This window comes from Dipodomys merriami, unplaced genomic scaffold (assembly GCF_024711535.1).
Source record: "Dipodomys merriami isolate MVZ:Mamm:240054 unplaced genomic scaffold, mDipMer1.0.p SCAF_1, whole genome shotgun sequence".
Taxonomy (NCBI): Eukaryota; Metazoa; Chordata; class Mammalia; order Rodentia; family Heteromyidae; genus Dipodomys; species Dipodomys merriami.
The window spans coordinates 24,151,507-24,172,212 of record NW_027202270.1 but is presented as its reverse complement, the minus strand read 5'-3'; the positions used below and the strand labels follow the sequence as shown (position 1 = coordinate 24,172,212).

Here is a 20,706-nt window from a genome sequence, read left to right as displayed (position 1 = left end):
GGGTCATACCCCTCAGCAAACTGTGCTCTAGAGATATAAGCATTAGTAAAGAAGATGCCATCATCTCCCAGTATGGAAGAAAGTGAAGGGAACATGGTCAGATAAAACTCTTGCTTTACCAACCTCCTACTCTCACTCCCAACCATCACCACAGTTTTATACATTTCATATAAAATAACCCCATTTACATTAGTAAATTTCTTGGCTTTAATTTTTGTTCACTTAGATTTACTTAATAAAATCTTACAGTGAATAAGCCCAGTACTCTAAAGATTTTTATCAATAAATAGTGATTAATCACCACCCTAATTTAAATATTTAAAGTATTTGTGTGCCAAGTTACCTATGACCTGTTTCTATTGAAAGCTGACTTGAAAATTCATAACCTGGATGCATGAAAACAAACTCCTTTTCCAGTGGGAAATTCCCTTTTGCCAGGAGTTAGGGTGCTACTGCTACATAAGCCTGAGATAACAATAATGTAGGAGTTAAATTCACATAGAATTTGGGAATACAGACTATTACAGTGTATTATTAAAGTGTATTATACAGTCAGAGGGACATTTTCCTTTAATTCTTAATTGCAAGTCAAAGTTTATCCTAAAGAATTCTATTAGTCCCAGGTATTAGTGGTTCAGCATGTAATCATAGTTACTCAGGAGGCTGAGATCTGAGGTTCACATCCAAAGCTATATGGAACAGGAACAGCTGTGAGACTCTTAACTCCAATTACCACCAAAAGAGCTAAAAGCAGAGCTGTGGCTCAAGTGTAGAGCACTAGCCTTTAACAAAAAAGTGTAGTCTCTAGTCGGGCTCTGGTGGTTTACACCTATAATCCTAGCTGAGATCTGAGGGTTATGGTTTGAAGCCAGTACAGGTAGAAAAGTCCATGAGACTCCTATTTCTAGTAAACTACTAAAAAAAAAGCCAGAAATGGTGCTGTGGTTCAAGTGGTAAAGCCCTAGACTTAAGCACAAGGAAACACAGGGATAGTTCCCAGGCCTTAGTTCAAGTCCCAGGACTGGCAAAAAAAAAAAAAAAGGTGCAGGTCCTGAGTTGAAGTTCTGGAACACACACACACACACACACACACACACACACACACACACACACACACACACACACACACACACACACACACACACACACACACACACACACACACACACACACACACACACACACACACACACACACACACACACACACACACACACACACACACGAATGTTATTAGCAACTTAGCTCATTCTTGAGAGATGGTTAAGATTGTTAGGATTGAAAGTAGTGCTGTGGCTCAAGTGGTAGAGCGCTTGCCTTGAGCTGAAAAGCGCAGGGACAGTGCCTAAGCCCAGAGTTCAAGCCCCATGACCAACCAAAAAAAAACAAGAAAGAAAAAGTCATTAAAATAATGGGGCTGGGAAAGTGGCTCAGTGGTAGAGTGCTTGCCTTGCATGCATGAGGCCTTGGGTTCAACTTCTCAGCACCACATAAACAGAAAAGGTGGCACTGTGGCTCAAGTGGTAGAGTGCTAACCTTGAGCTGAGGAGCTCAGTGATAGTGCCCAGGCCCAGAGTTCAGTCCTCATGACTGACAAAAAAAAAAAAAAAAAGATTGTTAGGATCACAGCTCAAGGAGCAGGAAAACAAAAACTTACTAGGTTACCTTCTTAATAAAGAGCTGGATGTAGTAATGTGTACCTCTTAGCCATCAGAAAACCTAAAACAAATGGATTGCAACCAAGTAGAGGCCTCAGGAGGAAGCAAAATCCTACCTAAAAATAACTAACAAAGGTCAGGGTCAGAAGTGTGGCGTGGAGGTAAGACCACCTGCTTAGGAAATGTGAGGCCTTGAGATTAAATCCAAATACTGGCCATATTTATATTTTAAAAAATTATGCTGGGCTGGGAAGGTGGCTTAGCAGTAGAGTTCTTGCCTAGCATTCATGAAGCCCTAGCTCAAGTGGTAGAGTGCTAGCCTTGAGCAGAAACAGCTCAGGGGCAGTGCCCAGCCCCTGAGTCCAAGCCCTAGGATGGCCAAAAAAATAAAAAAAATACTGGAGTATTAATATGGAGAATATTTTTGTACTGTATCTATGCTTGCCAATTACATTTCTATAGATCTAAAGATATGTACATAACCTAGGTATATCAAGCAAGATTATCAAGTATAAAAATAACATAGGTTCTCCAAGAATAAACTCAGGTTTTCCAGCAAGGAATAACTAGACAACAAATGATGTGATGCAGCTAGAAGACTGACATCATAGTATTGTAATACCTATAGAAGAAGTAGGAAATAAATGTTTTCAAAAACAAAGACTTTCTGTTTTCAAAAATAAAGACTACCATATCTAGGGCTCCAGACAGCAAAAAGTTCTCATTAAAAAAATGACATCAGTGCAATGATAAAATCCACGGAACTGCAAGTAAGGCTGTGGTCTCACCAGGATAAGACTCTACGAGCCTTTTTTAAGAGCTCAGAAAAGTCTGACACATCTTTACAGATCCAGGCAAGAGAGTTTCTAAGAATCCTAAACGCTTAAGACAAATGGGCTTCTAAGTATTTTAAAAGTGCTGTCTCATAGCAGCTTCACACAAAACCTAAAATAGAAAAGGACCTGTCTTAAATTTGTTGGTCTGACTTTTATCCAATACATATTATTTTAATATGAGGCCCAAAGGTTTAATTGGATTATTGCAAAAGTAGTCCAAAATAAAAAGGCTTTTGGGCCCTCAGTCTTCCATAGACAGGAAGAAGGCTGGGAAAACATACGTGCAAACAAGGGCTTCTTTTCATGGAAAAGGAAAAGTGACTCAGAATATAGTCAACGTCCAGTTAGCAGAGCCAATAGCTACAGAGAGCCACTTCCACTGGTAGAGAGCTTCATCAACAAATGTGCAATGTGTACCTATTTGTAGTTCAAGACTGTTCTATGCTTCCCACTTCCTTTTGCCTGAGCAGTTTTCATTCTGCTTATCCTTGTCATTACTATATATTGAGTATGTATAGCCAGAAACTAGTAACGTTAGTTCATGAGAACTTTTTATATACAGAGGAGCTAAACTTGAAAAGACACACTCAATAGCCACATCTGAGAAGTCACACCTTGAAAGTCTTAGTTCAGATACCTGGACTTGATTTTAGATGATAGTTTCTGAGACCTCAAACCTGAGCTTAATAGCAGAAGGGGAAGAGATATCAGAGTCTTGGGAGAAAGGTGGTTAAGTGGGTTTTACCTATACAGCTGGAAATAATTGGGAACGACAGGATGGACAACATCTTCAGGAATCCTTGCCCTTTCCCTACCATATTAAATACCACATGGAACTGCTATTTCAGGATAAAGTCTGAAGAACTACCAGCTTCTTTCTGTGTTTGCTTTCTTAAGAGCCTGTACCACAATGTAGGAAATCTGACTACTCTGCTAAAAAAAAATCATGTGCAGAGACCACATGGAAAGCCTCTAAAATTAAACAAAGTGGGGCTTCACATAATTACATATGAAGAACACATTCAAGTCTCTAGACAGCTTGGATTCCATCACTATCATTGCAACAACTCTATAAAAGACAATAGGCAAGACTGAAACAATAATTTACAGAATCATGAAAGAAAACAGGAAATAATTTTTAATTCCTAAGTTTTGGGTCAGTTCGTTAGCCAACAGTTACATAAGTAAAACAAGAAGGTGTGTGAGTAAATGTAAAACACATGCCTAATTCTATAGTAAAGAAGATATAAAGCATGAGGAAGTTCACCTCTGTATATACCTGACCACTGTAAGGTCCGCTCCTGGATGTCGAGCAGACTCCACCCTCCTCGCAGCAAAGTCTCCACCCAGTACCTGCGTTACCTAGGCAACTGGGACACCTGGAAGAGGTCACATCTGCATCCGCTGAGGTCACATCTGAATTTGATGTGGCCACACCTTTCCCCGCCCATACCCTACATAAGGCCTAGCCCAGGCCCAGACGCTCTCTTGTTCTTGCTGCTCTTTTCTTGCTCTCTCTGTTCTATTCTAGCTCTCTCTCTGTTCTTTTTTTGCTCTCTCTCTTTCCCAGCCACGTGGAGTGCCAACCTTGCCTGGTCCCAACAGGTCTACCCCTTACCTGAATACCACATGAGTGCTACTGTTCTTACCCCTCTCACTGCTTTTTTCTGGCTCTTTTCTCTCTCTTTCCTCTCTTCCCAGCTCTCTCTCATTCCCAGGCCTTTCCCAGCCACGTGGAGTGCCAACCTTGCCTGGTCCCAGCAGGTCTACTGAATAAACCTACCCCTTACCTGAATACCACACGTGCGTGCTGGTGCAGTTCTTACTCGGTTACCTCTTTTTAAAAACCTAACAACCACCACCACCACAATCAAGATATGAAGCATAACACCAGTCTAAAAACAATCTAGAAAGGGCAGCATACCCTTTCTACCCTGCATTGAAATTACATTTCTAAAGTCTATTACCACCAGTAAGTTTGTCTGTAACTACGACTACATACTTTTATCTTGTACTCAATACATCATGTGCAGTTATATATTAGTTGTTTTATGAACAAACCATCCTTTTTGTTATTGTATGACCATATCATAATTCTCATTGTTTTCTATTTGGGCCTTTAATGAGTAAGGCTATTATAAACACTTCAAGGCTTATTTTCACAGGTCAAATTGGCTAAGCCTAAAAGATGCTTAAATGGCTAGTAAAATATTATTTCTGGAGGTGTCCATGAGAGACATTTTTTGCACTGGAGTCAACAGACTGAAGGAGGTTCACTCTCACATTTATAGTCAGGCATAATTCACTCTGATAAGAAAACAAAGAGAATAGAAAGGCAGAAGGACAAATTTTCTCTCTTCCCAAGCTGAGTCATCTATCTTCTGCCTTGGGACATCAGTGCTCCTGGCTGTCAAGATTATAGAACTTGGGCTGGGAAGGTGGCTCAGTGGTAGAGCACTTGGGTTGCATGCCTGAGGCCCTGGGTTCGATTCCCCAGCACCACATAAGCAAAAAGAAAAAAAGCCAGAAGTGGCGCTGTGGCTCAAGTCGTAGAGCGCTAGTTTTGAGTTAAAGAGCTGAGGTACAGCGCCCAGGCCCAGAGTTCAGGCCCCACGACAAGACCCGCCCCCCCCCCAAAAAAAAAGATTATAGAACTTAAACATGTATCTGGTCCTAAGGCTTTAGACTCGACCTCAATTATGTTACTGGATTTCCTGGCTCACTGACAGATGGTAGATCATGGGACTTCTTGGAAGATCATGGGACTTCTTGGACCTCATAAGCTTGTGGGCCAATTCTCATTTAAAAAGTCTCCTCCTTTAGGTCTACCTGCCATCTAGTTAGCTAGCTGAGATAGTTAAATATTAATTATCCTATTTAATGAGTCAACTGCCCCTAAGGACACGAAGACATTTTCCTGCTTAGAAGCTTATGTTTTCTCTCTTTTGGTGCTAGGATTAACCTTCCTTTTTCCAGAAGAGTAATTCAAAACTACAACTGATACTTCAATCCTTCTCCTTGCAGATCTCAAAACCTCTGATTTCATCTGATCTCCACCCCTTTCAGATCAAGCTAAAAGTGTTTCTGCTGGTTTCTATTTGGGGCCTGAAGCATTAAAGCTGCTTTGAGCACTGAAATGGTTATTTTCATGTGCCAAGTTGATTAACCTAATAAGAGGCTATGATGGCTGTCATAATACTATTTCTGAGCATGTTCATGAGAATATTTTTGGACTTGCATTTGAACTAGTAGAATATGTCAAGGGGATCTATAAGGCTAATTAGAAGAGTTCTTGCTCTATCTGCATACGTGGCTTCTGTTAGATGGTTGACAAAGGTTTGCTCATGTTCTGGATTCTCCCAGAGAGCATCTCGAAATATCAAATTCCGGTTCCTTTTTACCTAACAGTCCCTTACTCAATTACTTCTTTATCTTCCCATTTTACTATAAACAGCCAGGAGAAACAGGATCACAAATTCCAAACTTGTGCTTGGAAATTTCCTCAGAAATTATCCATCTTGGTTGCTTAAAAGTTCAATTTTTCCACTGTACAGTAGAACATAATTCTGCCAATTTTTCTACTACCTTATTACAGGAATTACCTTCCTTCCAGTTTCTAATAACATGTCTCATTTCCTCCTGAAATCTTACAAAGGTAATTTTAACACTCTTATATCTAGAAACATTCTGCTACTGGTGACACAAGTATTCTAAGATAACAGCCATTTTTCTCCCATCATCTTGCATCTTAGATCTCACAAGAATCTAGGCTTTTCCTATTATGCACTTTTAATTTCTTCTTTTCTCTACCTATTAGACAATTTAGCAGCTTCCTGCATAATTTTAAGTATTTGTTACATCAACAGCCTATTTCTTGTTATTTCTTTCTTTGGGCCTCCTTACCAAATGCCTTTAATTGAGAAGCTTAAGGTATAACAAAAGTTTATTCTTGCAAGTTCTGGAGGCCAATTATCCAAAATTAAAGTGTTGGTAATACCACATTCTGAAGGCTTTTAAGGAGAGTGGTTTCTTGTTTCTTTCAACTTTGGGAGTTACAAGTATTCTTGGCTTTGTGGGAGCATAATTGGAATCTCTTGCTTTTATTTCACTTTATTTCATGGAGCCTTCTCTTTGTTTTTATGTCTCATATCTCTCTTTTCTATTATAAGAAAGAACATGAATCACCCGATTTAGAGCTCAATCTAAATCGAAAATGATCTTGTCTGATGTTTTCTAACTTAATTACAAATACAAAGACCTTTTGACAAATAAATTAACTGTAATAACTACCTTGATGTGTATGCTATACCAAAGTACCACAACTGAGTGGCTAAAATAACAGAAATCTGTTTAATAATTCTGGAGACTAGATATCTCATCAACATATCAGCAGGGTTGGTTTCATTTAAAAGCTGACAGAAAGATCTCTTCCATGTCTTTCTCTTAACTTTTAATGTTTCCTGCCAATTTTAGTGCTCTTTAGCTTATAAAAGCAGCTTTTTGAACTCAGTTTTTATAGTTGTATGGTGTTGACCTTGTATGCAGCTGTGTATTCATTCCCTCTTTCACAGGGATTCCAATCATACTGGATTAGGGACCCCTCCCCCAGTCACCCCATCCACTGTCTACCTCTACTACAAATCTACTTCTAAATTAGGTTACTTTCTAAGGTGTTGGGGATTTGGACTTCAACATAAGAGTACGTGGGACACAATTCAGTCAATAAGTCACAGTCTTAGATGCTAAGAGTTAAGATGTGTACATACTTCAGGAAAGAACAAATAAATGCAGTTTAGAAATTGTTTTGTCTTGTAACATTTTCAATGATTCCTCTTCCCTCTCTTTTTGCTTGCATAATTTCTAATAAAAAGTTAGCTATAATTCTACCCTCATTCTTATATGGGTAAGATGTTTTTCTCCCTGGATTTTTTCAAGATTTTACCCATGTTTTTTGTTTCTGAACTTTGACTCTGTTATATCTATGTACACAGTTTTGGCATTTATTCTGACTGATGTTTCCTTGCCTGAATTTCTTGTACTTGTGATTTTATGCTTGTCATTAATTTTGGGTACTTCTCATCCACTATTTCTTCAAATATTTCTTCTGCTACATTCTCTTTCTCTCTTTTTAGTATGCCTATTACTTATCTATATACTATATGAAATTGGCTCAAATTTCTTAAATGTTCTTTTAAGTGTGCTAATCATTTGCTTGTCACATCCTGATAGCTGCTAACCCTATCAAAGATTTAAATTACAGTGTTTTTAACTGAAAGCATTACCTTTGATTGTTTTTGCTCCTTTTATCTGCTTATATTCTACCAATCAACATTACGTTTTCTACTTTATGATTAAAGCCTCTAACATTTTAATCATTATTATTAAGACTGGGAGTCTGCAGTTGAAAGAGGATACCAGTAGGAAGCCAGAAAGCTAACAAAGAGGGTGAATCAGGATTAATATAGTTGAAGTAGCTTCTTTGCATGTATAAAAATAGAACAAGAAGCCAGGCACCAGTGGCTCATGCTTAGAAGTGTAGCTGCTGGGGAGGAGTGGAGGATTTAAGTTCCAAATCAATACAAGCAGAAAAATCTCCGCGAGTCTCAAATCTCCAAAATAATAAGCAAAATCAGGGCTGAAGCATGGCTCAAGTAATAGAGCACCAGCTAAGCAAGTAAGCTAACTGAGCTCAAACTCTAGTATGACAAACACATCAAAAAAAGAAAAAAAAAGAAAAAATATTAGAACAATAAAACTTCTTGAAATTGTTTTAGTAGGGAGAAAATGGAGAGTAGGAGTAAGATGAGGAAGAGTGTTAAGGGGAATGGACTTACCCTGGACATACTGTATATATGTGTGGGAATGTTACATTGAAGGCTCCCTTGAACTAACATGCTCATATAGAAAGATTCTGGTAACTCCAACATCTCTCTGAGGCTGGTTCAAATAACTCTTTTGTTTCTCCAAAATGTGTTCTTCCAAGGTTGCTTTGCAACTTGTGTTGAAAGGTGGACATAATGTATCTTGCAATAGGATCTGAGGTAAGTAAGTCTTTATGTGCAGCATTTACTCTGGCTGAGCAGTGGACTGTGTTTAATGTTTGCTCTAGCTGTAAGGGCCAGATGCTTCATATTGTTCTCCTGTTCTTGCTTTGTTTAGTATTCTTGCTCACTATTATCAGTATAACCTAGAGCTTCCTATTTTTTTCAATGTCTCAATAATATCCTTATTCATTTTGATGCTCAAATAGTTCCAGATTTGGCCAGTAGAAAATTCTTCAAACTAGTTCGTATTCTTTTAATATGTTTCTATTAACTGTTAAAAGGCTATCCCCTTGCCCTCTGGTAATATTAAAATGTTCTGCATTAATCTTTTACTTGTTTTGTCCCCACACTGGAGAAGCAATTATTTCACCAAAAATCTCTGGTTCTTCCAGTGGGACCTAGTAGAAAACAAAATATAAATGGTATGTATCCTCATTGCTATAGAGATAAATTTTTGAGTCTTGACACATGTAGTTATTTAGATTTAAATAATAAAATTAAGTGAAAAAATCATTTCCTTATTGCATGAACAGTATTTCATGTGTTCAGTAGATATGGCTGTCTGGTAGCTATCATACTGGACAGCATACATATACACCTAATTTGAATCATTACAAAGTTAAGTGAATATAACTGCTCTAGATCCTTCATGTAGATGAACATGAAACATATACAAGCTCCTGAATAAACTGCAGAGAGAAGAAAAAAAAAAAAGAAACATATACAAGCAACATTCCTTTTTTTGTTATCTCTTAAATATTTTATGTCCCAAAACAAATTATATAATATAGTAGCTATGATTATAATATAGTAGCTATGATTTATTGACACACTGCAATTTAACAACATTGCAATATTAAAAACTTGCAATTTAAATAGATGTCACATTATCCTGTTGATATTTTACATAAATTATCCCATTACAATATTTTAACAATATCTGAAAAACCACCTAAAGTATTAAAACAGATTTTCCCCATCAGAACACTATGGTATATTTTAGGTAGACAATTCTACTTAAGAGTATAAGATCACAAAAGTACATTTCAAAAATGTTACTTATCTATTGATTATAGTAATTTTAAACAAAAATCATTTTTAAAAAAACATGTACCATATAAAAACTATAAAGAATTTATCCATAATTTTACATATGTAAAACTTTTGTAAAATGTGAAATAAGTATCTAAAAGAATATTTTCGTGCCAGGCGCCAGTGGCTCACACCTGTAATCCTAGCTACTCAGGAGGCTGAGATCTGAGGATCAAGGTTCAAAGCCAGCCTGGGCAGGAAAGTCCGTGAAACTCTTTTCTCCTATAAACCACCAGAAAACTGGAACTGGAGCTGTAGATCAAGTGGTAGAGCACTAGCCTTGAACTGAAGAGCACAGGGACAACTCTCAGACCCAGAGTTCAAGCCCCACGACCAACAAAAAAAAAAAAAAAAAAAAGAATATTTTCAAGTTGCATGAGTTGTACTAATTAATTCTATCCAACTTATATCCAACTTATAAAATAGTAAAATCAGTCTTCTATTTAAAATGAATTTCTTAGAATTTACATTACTATTTATGTGAGATTTCTATAAAGGAAATCTTAAAAGTTGAGTTTTATATAAACATATTCAGTTAATGGAGTAAAAATAAAAACCAACTAATATTAAATAATAGCATCAAGGAGAACTTCTTTTCTTTGATATATAGTATTAACAAATCTAAGCCAAGCATCAAAAATTCTAGCTATTTAGGAGACTGATCTCAGAAGGATCGGTTTTAAGCCAACCCAGGAAAAAACATTCATGAGATCTCAACAGAAAAAGTTTAGCCTCTAGGTAGGACAAGAAATATAAATAGAAGAAGCAGTCTAGGCTGTTCCAGTGGAAAAAATAGCCAGGACAAAAAAGACTGGGGGTGTAGCTTAGTGGAAGAACTCCTACAATGAAACCAGAGGTTTAAATCCCAGCACCCATCTGAATCAGAAAAAAAAAAAAAAAAAGAATCTGCTGTCTATCCTATAAGAGATTCTAGATTTAGTCTCTAGCATTAAAGAATGGAGAAAAGAGGAGACAAAAAGAAAAGAAAAAGAAACAGAAATGGAGAGGAAAGAAATCTAAAGAAGTAGGAAGATATGTCATACAGCAAGAACTGGAGATAGTTTCTTTTGTCCTTGCCAACATATTTAGTGGCATACTAAAAGAAGTAAAGCCATCTTTTCTTTTTACAAATAAAAGTACACTTTTAAAAATGACTGCATTCAGGGGCTGGGAAGGTGGCTCAGTGGTAGAGCGCTTGCCTTGCATGCATGAGGCCCTGGGTTTAATTCCTCAGCACCACATAAGCAAAAAGCAAAAAGCCGGAAGTGGCGCTGTGGCTCAAGTGGTAGAGCGCTAGCCTTGAGCTGAAGAGCTGAGGGATAGCGCCCAGGCCCAGAGTTCAGGCCCCACGACCGGACCCTCCTCCCAAACAAACAAACAAACAAACAAAAAAAATGACTGCATTCAATAAAGCATATTTTTCTTATACAAGCACAGATATGAACACCTAAAATTGCAGAGTTTATGTTCAAGAACAAAGAAAATGTACACTCACCAGCATTAACAAATATCAAATCTAAAAATGAGAACAGTATCTCTTCTTCTAAAATAACAGCTGTGCATATTTTCTTTACCTGAATAAATATACATCAAATACATAGTATATTTGTTTTCTTGACTATTTTTAACAGTATAGTGTTTAAATCACCTTAATATTTAATTTCTATTAAACAAAATGACAAAATAGTTTTGTTTTTTAAGTGGAGGTTTGGGCGTCAGGTACAGTGATGCAAGCTACATAGGAGATAGAAATAGGAAGATCCTGGTATGGTCAGCAAGAGAAGAAAAGTTATTGAGATCTTGTCTCAAAGAAAAGCTGGGTGTGGTGGTTCACATCAATAATCCTATTGTAATTCTAGCAATTGAAGAAGTAGAGAGGTAGGATCCCAGCCCAGGGAGGAACTACAGATCCTACCAGAAAAGCAACTAGAATCAAAAGGAACTGGGACCATGGTTCAAATGGTAGAGTGATTGTTTAGCAGCAAGGCCTTGAATTCAAACCCCAGAATGGTGGGGGAGAGCTAGAGACAGAGAAAGAGATTGAGAGGAAGAGAGAGGGGAGGAAAGGAGAGGAGGGGAGGAAAGGAGAGGAGGGGAGGGAAAGGAGGAAAAGGAGGAAAAGGGAAGGCACAAAAGAGGAAGAGAGGGGAAGGGAAGGAGAGGAGAGAAGGCAGGAAAGCAGAAAGGCAGGAAGGGAATGAGGAAGGAGGAAGGGAGGGAGGGAGGGCTGGATTGGGCATGCTTAGCATTCAAGTGGCCCTGGGACAAATTACCAGCATTAACAAGTCTGAATAAGGAGGCACCAAAGGCCCACGCCTGTAATCCTAGCTACCCAAGAGGCTGAGAACTGAGAAACTCCGTTTGAAGCCAGTGTAAGCAGGAAAGTCCTTGAGGTTCTATCTATAATTAACCACCCAAAAGCCTGAAGTAAAGCTGTGGCAAAATAGTAGAGCTAGACTTCTGAAAAAAAAAAAAAAAAAAGCTCAATCAATGCCTAAACCCTGAGTTTTAGTCCCAAAACTGCCACCCTCCCAACACACACAAAACAAAACCAACACCACCACCAACAACAACAACAAAAACCCTCAAATGAGCAATAACAACTTTTATAAAAATCTGGAGATGTGAAAATTTCAAAATGTAATTCTATGTTTTAGAAATGATCAAATCTCACTCATAGTCACAATATCTATTACAATATTTGTAAATAAACTGTAATTTTGTTTTCTGTATGTAATTAAACTGAATAGCTGTAGAATCTAAATCCACTTATTAACAGTTAAATCTTCCGCTCGTTTTCCCAAAGGTGACCTTACCTGAGGAGTCCAATAAAAAGGGGGGCTCAATCTGTAGAGTTTCCGTTTGTGGAAATTCTGAAGTGGCCTTGTTCGAGCTGCTGTACTCGTGACAGTCAAGGATGGAGATTTCAATCTTGTCCTGTCTTTTCTCCTTTTCTTACTGTGCTTCTGATTAAGTAACCAGTTACGGGAGGAAGAGAGCTCATCTAAATTCTCTGAAGCACTGAAATATCATGAAATAATTGGGGTAGGAGGGAGATGAAACAAAAAACAAAAAAGACAAAAGAAAACTAAATGTAAATTGCCTTAGTCCATTATGATACAAGAGTATTACTTTTAGCCAATTTTGTGGTTTGATGAAATAATTGATAGCAGTGGAGAATTATGTATTTATGTATTTAAGTTGTATTTATTATGTATGTAAGTTGTAGAAATAATTTCTATTTTCTACTACAAATAAGTATATCAAAATTCAGGAAGTGCTCACAAGTTCTCTTGTATAATAGCCATGTTCTTTATAAATAACTAGTTCATACACATACATATTACATAGTTTTAATTATTGACATCAAAGTTTTTTGCATATGGGTAAAATTACATAGGATTAAATGCCAGAATGCACTAAAGTCTCATAACTCCATCTTTAGCACCATTTCAGTGAATTCTGAGGCAGAGTGCAATCCCACTATATTTTAGAAATTAAAAAAAAAAACAAAACCTGATTTAGAAACTACAACAATAAAGTAAAATAAAAACAATCATAGCTACACATGAAAATAAGTACAGTTATAATACTGATTTTAACATTACATTTGCACATTTATTTTCATTTATATTACACAGACAATAAATTTTACAGGCAGTTTTATAAAGTATGGCTTTCTACCTAGATTAAAACTAGTCACTTTAAAATCCTAACATTAACAAGTGATTCTTCTATATGCAATAGTGCTAATTAATCAACATGTAAGTTCTAAATATGATATTTGATTTAAACAGAATTAGTGTTTCCTGATAAACATGACATCATTTTTCTATAGCAGTAATACTGGTTTTGAATCACATTTTGGTTGTTCTAAGTATTTTTTTTTGTAGATAAAGCAAGTAATTCAAGAATGCTTTTCAATTAATGAGAAATGAGAAATAAAGATGACTGAATGGTTTTAATTACAGAAACAAAAACAAATATACTGTTGTTCTATAGAGGGAGAAAAGCAGATGACAGCCATTTCTGTTTTAGCATATTAAGTCTTCAGAGAAGTCTAGCAAGAATATTTCATATGTCAAGATATTCTAAAGATCTTATGTCATGTTATTTGTCACAAAGCATTGATTTGAGGTACAATGCTACTCTTAAATTAACAGATCCAATCTCACATTTTGGGTGGCAGCAATAAACATATGGGTCAATGCTACGTACAGTTTGCTATTAAAAACCCTGCCATATAGCTGGACTCTTCTGTCAGGAGTCCACAGAAGGCACAGGTAGCCCATATGATCAGGCACAGAGCAAGAAGTTAGGAAGAAGATGAGTTTAATTAAGTAGCAACTATTAAAAGTAATCAAGTGAGACGGGTGAAAATTTAGGAGATAGGAATAGATCCAGCAAAACAGGTCTGCCTCCAAGTCAGAAAACCTTTAGGCAAAAACTTACAGAGACTCCTTAACTCCCTTCTGAATGAAAAGGACAAAGGTTGAGAACTGGCTAAAGGTGACCGGGTTTGCTAAATTTTAAATTTTCTAAGGTAGGAAAACATTAGAACAAAAAAATAGAATGTAGTGTTATTCTTTCATGTGTGCTCTCATTTGTAGATGATTCATCCTCAAATTCTATACTTTCTAACAAATAAGTATTCTTGTAAAGTGTCATCAAAATTCAAACTTCTCAAATAAATGAAAATTTACTGAAACTGGAAATGAGCAATCTGTTTACTTCACTAATAATGTAATAATTACACCATACTCATTAAAGTTAATTTGCTGCATAAAATAATTTTATAAATAATGGATGGAAGTTGTTGTAAACAGTTACTGTAAATCACTGACAAATTTTATGGAGTGTTTTACGATCTGTAAAGAAAGATTTATTGAAGCCTCCTCAAAAAACAAAGGTGAGGAAAATCCTGGGAAATATTGAAAAAGACAACCCAAGACTGCACCTGTAATGATAATCAAAGTTGTATTCACTAGAAGACAGTGGAATATACAGGTGATTAAGTATTAATTCAAACATGAATTTCAAATGAAGATACCATTGGTAAGTCAACTTAAAACCATCATCACAGGATATTCTTTTTTTTTTAAAAAGCCAGCCAAAGGAGGAGACCCAGGAAAAGAACATTTCAGAAATGGGCAAGACTTAGTATTACTGTTGAAGGATCAGTATAAATATGAATCACTGAGACTAAGGATACAATGAAATTGTCAAAAAACAATTATAAAATAATTACTAATACATGACGAATACATCCTTATGCTTTTAAAATACCAAGCTTATAAGTGGAAAAATACCAGGTGACGTAATAAATTACTTTTTGTTGCTGTTTTTTTTTTTCTTTTTAGATTTCTATCTGGAAACCACGAAATTAAAATTTCCCAGATGACAGTCAGTCCTTTGTGGTGTAGGTGTATAACTTGCTTTAAAAATGAATTAAATATAGCTAGTGGTTCATGCCTGTCATCCTAGCTACTTAAAATACTGAAATCAGTTCAAGGCCAGCCAGGGGCAGGAAAATCCATGAGACTTTTATTACCAATTAGCTACCGAAGAGCAAGAAATTTTTGAAGCCATGATTAAAGTGGTAAAATGCTAGCCTTGACCACAAAAGCTCAGGGACAGTAACCAAACTACAAATTGAATTTGTAGGAGGAACACATGCATGTGTGCGCACACACACACAAACATACACACACATTTAAAAAAAAAGAATTTAGAAGGGGATATAATAAGAATAAGGTAGGTTTTCTAGCTTACATGTGTTAGTATTATCCCCAAAGGGTCATCAGCTCTACCCAGACCTGAGCTCCTCCCTGTCCTGGAGTTCCTGCCATACAGCTGGCCCCTCCCTCTCTCTGCTCAGACCCACCTGGGTTCCCATCTACCTCACTTCCTCCCCCCAGACTCCCCTGCTACCTGGATAGGGACAGGTGCTATGTGCTCTCTCTCAGGGAAAACATGGCTCCTCTAATGAACCTTATAATAATCTTTCTCCTGTGCCTGCCTTCCTCTGCATGGTCCCCTGGGATGGATGTGAAAGAGCCTTCAACATTTTTCTACATTCCTACTGCTACCTTCCTAATCCAAATTATGAGCTTTCCTCTTTTATACCAGCTATGCTGATCTCTCATCCATTTATAGGGCTTTCTAGATAAATATTTTGAATTAATCTTGTAGTGGGTAGGTGCAGTGAGACCACTCAGTCTGCAGTGAAAACATAAAAGATTTTATTGAGTGAAAAGTGCTAAAGCGCCAGGCTACACCTGGAGTCAGGATCTCAGGAAACGGCCTGGAGTATCAACCCACAAGGGCTTTTAAGCATTTTGGGCTAGGGCAGGGAATAGGGAAGGTTGGGTGTTGGTTTTAGCCAATGATTGTTACAAGAAATTTGCACCTTACGTTTAAATTTCCCGCCAAGGTTTTGCTGGCGGGAAGCAGAACAAAGGATGGTAATGGTTCAGCTGGGTAAGGGCTCACATTGTTCAGGAAACAGCAGGAGTTACAGAGTTAGAGGTATAATTATAGTTACTAGCTAAAATAGCTAGTTACCAGGGAAGTCTTATCCACAGCACACTTACTTTTTTATCTTAAAATCATTGATTATCCATTTTACACAATCCAAGTCAAATATTATATTCCATCTTTACTTCCTCCACCGTATCTCATCCTGTTATACACTTCCCTTCCTCAACCTGCTATACATACTGCTTAAAATCTTTCAAAGCCTTATTGTCTCTGGAAGATTTACATCTTTATATATTTTTTAATGACCTGGTTTGTCTGGCCTAATATAACTCTCTTACCCCTTCCAGCATCATGCTTGCCCGCTCTTTATTTCCTGTGTTAAAATTATAGTGGGGAAACTGAGTCACAACCATCCTTGTGCCTGGCCAGGTGCTGGGACTGTTGGTTTCACAGACATCCTGAAGCTTAGCCAGGAGAAGGGGGCTGTCCACACAGCTCTAAGGCCAAAAGGTGAGATAAGTCTTCCTTTAAATTGCAGATGCCTGGCTCAATGGGTTGGGCCAGGAGGGCCCAGCCAGGGGGAAATGTAGATATGCACACTCAAGTTGTTTAGCCCCAGGGGAGCTCCTAATCTAGTGCTGTGTTTATATATAATACTTTGCTGAGGTTTGGTCTCCACCCAACCTGCGACCTTTGTCTTTAAAGGGTCCATGCAAGCTCTGTTCAAGGCTGCAGAACTTTGTAAACGGCCTTCTGCAGTCCACTAGGGCTACAATAAAGACTCCAAAATTCAGCCTCTCAATGTGGCTTCTCTATTATCTCATGGCTGGTTTTGAAGCGATAGACTAGGAAAAATGAGGTATGGTCTGCTAATAGCAAATACATGTACTTCCCTTAAGATTAAAGGAACAAAGCCATTTTGGGGGAAATGAAGCAGGATAACTTATGGAAACTGAGGTCTGGTGTAGGCAACTAAGAAATACGGTATCTAAAAGCTTAGAAATGCTATCTTTGCTTCAAAGAGAGACAACTGAATGCATTCTTTCCTAAGGGATGCATTTCTCACTCAAGAATTCACAACTGCCTGATAGGATGCCCTAAAATGCAGATACCAGGATGTCTCCTCCCTTCAAGGATAAGGATCTGTTTTATGGCAGGATGCATTCTTAGCTGGAAATTCTGAGCATAACAGCAGGTGTAGTTAAAGCAAAGACAAAGCACCTAGCTTTGCATGACTTAAAGCCAGACCCCCTACCTTTACCCTATAAATACTCAACAGCCCAAGGAGCTGTGTGTCTCTCTGGGTATCTCCTTGTCTGTGTCTGTGTCTGTCTTTGTATCCCTATAAAAGCACCCACACTCTGCTAGAGTGTGCCCCTGCCCTTCTGTTTGTCTGCTTTTTTTGTGTATGTTTCCTTGCTTGTTTACTTAATAAAGCTCTGCCAAGTTTTCTTACCATTGTGACTTGTCCAGAAATTCTTATTCTGTGATTGAAGTCAAGAACCCTAAACAAAGAGTTCCTATACTTAAAGGGGAGCTTCACTAAACCTCAGCTCTGTCCAGTGACAGTTTTATATCTGATTTAAGGTACATATTTTACTGCACAACTTAGTACAACATCTATGTATATGCTAATTCTGCTCCTGGAAGCTCTACACATCTTTCACTTGTAATTTCCAGCAGTCATTTGAGTATCAGTTCTAAAGTGAGTTCTATAAGTCTTGAGCCATTGATTGCCCTATATCCCTCTAAAGACTGGGTGTAATTTTCTACAATATGATCCCTATTTACCTTTTGTTCATATCACTTCTCATGGTAAAAATTTTACATTTATTTCCATGATCATCTGGTAAATGTCTTCTTCCTCAGTCAATCATGGTCCATAGATATCTATTTTATCTATTCCTGTATACAATACAGCACATTACATATCTGGCTGATGCTCAGTACTTTTTTTGAATAAATACAGAAATATATACATATATGTTGTCAAGTTTATGATTATAGATCACACATACATAACATATCATACAACTAGTTTGATGAATGCCTAAGAGCCAAAAAAAGTCTGCAAATAGGTTACAAGAGAGCTTTAGAAAAGTCACCAGGTCATTCTTCCTAGAAAAGTCAATTAAAAAATAGCACATGAAAGCATAAAATCCCACAAATAACAAAAGCATTTGCAATTAAAAAAAAAGAGTACCACTAGAGGTATCAAAATATTAGACTTCAAATTAATCTACAAAACCATTGTAACAAAAGCAGTACAGTTCTAACAAAAAGAGACTTGAAGAGCAATAGAACAAGAGACTCAGAAGTAAAGCCATAAGCTACATCTCTCTAATTTTTGACAACGGATCCAAAAATATATACTTTAGTAGAAGTGGAAAAACTGGTTATCTGATTGTAGGACATTGAAACTTGATTCCTATCTTTTACCCTATACAAAAATCAACTCCAAAAGGACCAAAGAACTCAAAATAAGAATATTACTATAGCCGGGCGCTGGTGGCTCACGCCTGTAATCCTAGCTACTCAGGAGGCTGAGATCTGAGGATCGAGGTTCAAAGCCAGCCCGGGCAGGAGAGACCGTGAGACTCCTATCTCCAATAAACCACCAGAAAACCGGAAGTGGCGCTGTAGCTCAAGTGGTAGAGCGCTCGCCTTGAGCTGAAGAGCTGAGGGACAGCGCTCAGGCCCAGAGTTCAAGCCCCACGACCGACAAAAAAAAAAAAAAAAAAGAATATTACTATAAGATTATGTAGGGAAAATCATGGAAGTAATAGACATTGTCCAAAAAAATAGTAAGAATTGACAAATGGGACTATGTCAAATTAAAAGGTTCCCACACAGCAAAAGAAACAATTATTAGAACTAAGAAACAACCATAGAATGGAGGAAAAAACCTTTACCAGGTATTCAACAAATAGAGAATACATATTCATAATACTGAAAGAGTTCAAACATTAAATATAAAAGGAACTGACAGTTCTCAGATATGTAAGTGGTTAATATATACATGAAGAAATGTTCATCATTCTTAGCCAAAAGTAAACACAAAACTAAGATTCATTCTCACTCATCAGAATGGCAATCATAAAAGAAAACAATAACAAATGATGGTGAAGATGTGGGGGGAAAGGTACATTGTTGGTGTAAATGTAAACTAGTGCAGTCATTATGGAAACTAGTAGGACGTTCCTCAAAAACTTGAAAATAGACTTAGCCTATGACCCTTCTATACCATTACTGGAAATATATCTAACTGAGTAAATCAATATTTTAAAAAATGCCTACATACTTAAGTTTATTGTAGCACTATTCACAGTAGCCAAACTGAAGAGTCTGCTAAAATGTCCAACAACAGATAAGTGGATAAAAAAAATATAATATATACTATAGAATATTACCCAGCCATAAAGAAAAGTGAAATTATGTCATTTGCAGGGAAACAGAATTGGAGACTATATACTGAGCTAGATTAGCCAAGCTATAAAGCAAAATTTCTCATCAGTTTGCTTATGTGTGGAAGCTAGATCTAAAGGATTTATATATTTATCAACATGCATATTTTATATGTATGTATGTATGCATGTACTCATACATGATTAACTATGGGGTTGGTTAGGGGATGCAGGAAAAAGAGCAATGGAAGACAAATGATTTCAAAATATAATGTAACTGTGTATGAAGATGATATAAGGAATTGCAGTGGAAGTTGTTCATCAATAGAGTATCAGAAGAATATGAAAAAGAGGGTTATTCTGATTAAACTGTAAGGGGCTGGGAAGGTGGCTCAGTGGTAGAGTGCTTGCCTTGCATGCATGAGGCCCTGGGTTCAATTCCTCAGCACCACATAAGCAAAAAGCAAAAAGCCGGAAGTGGTGCTATGGCTCAAGTGGAAGAGTGCTAGCCTTGAGCTGAAGAGCTGAGGGACAGCACCCAGGCCCAGAGTTCAGGCCCCACAACTGGACCCCCCCCCCAAAAAAAAATCTGATTAAACTGTAATATACGCAACTGAGAAACAGCATGGTAAAACTCTTTCAAAAATAGAGAAGTAAAAAAGACTGTTGAAAGGACTATTAGTAGGAGAGGATGGGCAAATGGAGATGATTAATGAGGATAAATGTGGTCAAAAATGGGTGGGTAAGGGGTGAATTTCATCAGGACACATTATAAGCATGTAAGGAAATGTCAAAATGAAACTCCCTCTGTTAAACTAATGTAAAATACTTTTTAAAAATCATGAAAGGAGGGAGGGAGAGAAATAAAGGAAGGGGAGGTAGTGAAAGGGAGAGAAAAGGGAGAGGGAAAGGGAGAGTTAATATTTTAGAAGTACATTCTATATACACATAGAAATGTAGACATAGAAATATAATAAAACATTTTACTTTCTACAATTAATATTCAATAAGATACAATAATAGCAGACAAATATATTTCCAGTTAAAATATCAGTAGAGTTTCTTTTAAAGGATGATGGGCATGTCAAGAAGAGGAATAGCTTAAATAAGTTAGCAAAATCCTGAGAACTGTTAAAATCTGGAAATGGGAGGCTTACTTTTATTAAATTTTTTTTTTTTTTTTTTTTGGTGG

The 20,706-nt window shown here is 37.1% G+C and overlaps 1 protein-coding gene across 4 annotated transcripts in view; it reads right to left on the bottom strand.

Annotated features, from left to right (window-relative positions):
* The window catches only part of Kansl1l (KAT8 regulatory NSL complex subunit 1 like), a 107,860-nt gene that overhangs the window by 28,501 nt on the left and 58,653 nt on the right, over nucleotides 1-20,706 (bottom strand). For all 4 annotated transcript variants that reach the window (XM_070017864.1, XM_070017887.1, XM_070017879.1 and 1 more), the window contains one exon: nucleotides 12,447-12,651. In XM_070017864.1, coding sequence (XP_069873965.1) covers nucleotides 12,447-12,651 — 205 coding nt within the window. The remainder of the gene's footprint in view (nucleotides 1-12,446; nucleotides 12,652-20,706) is intronic.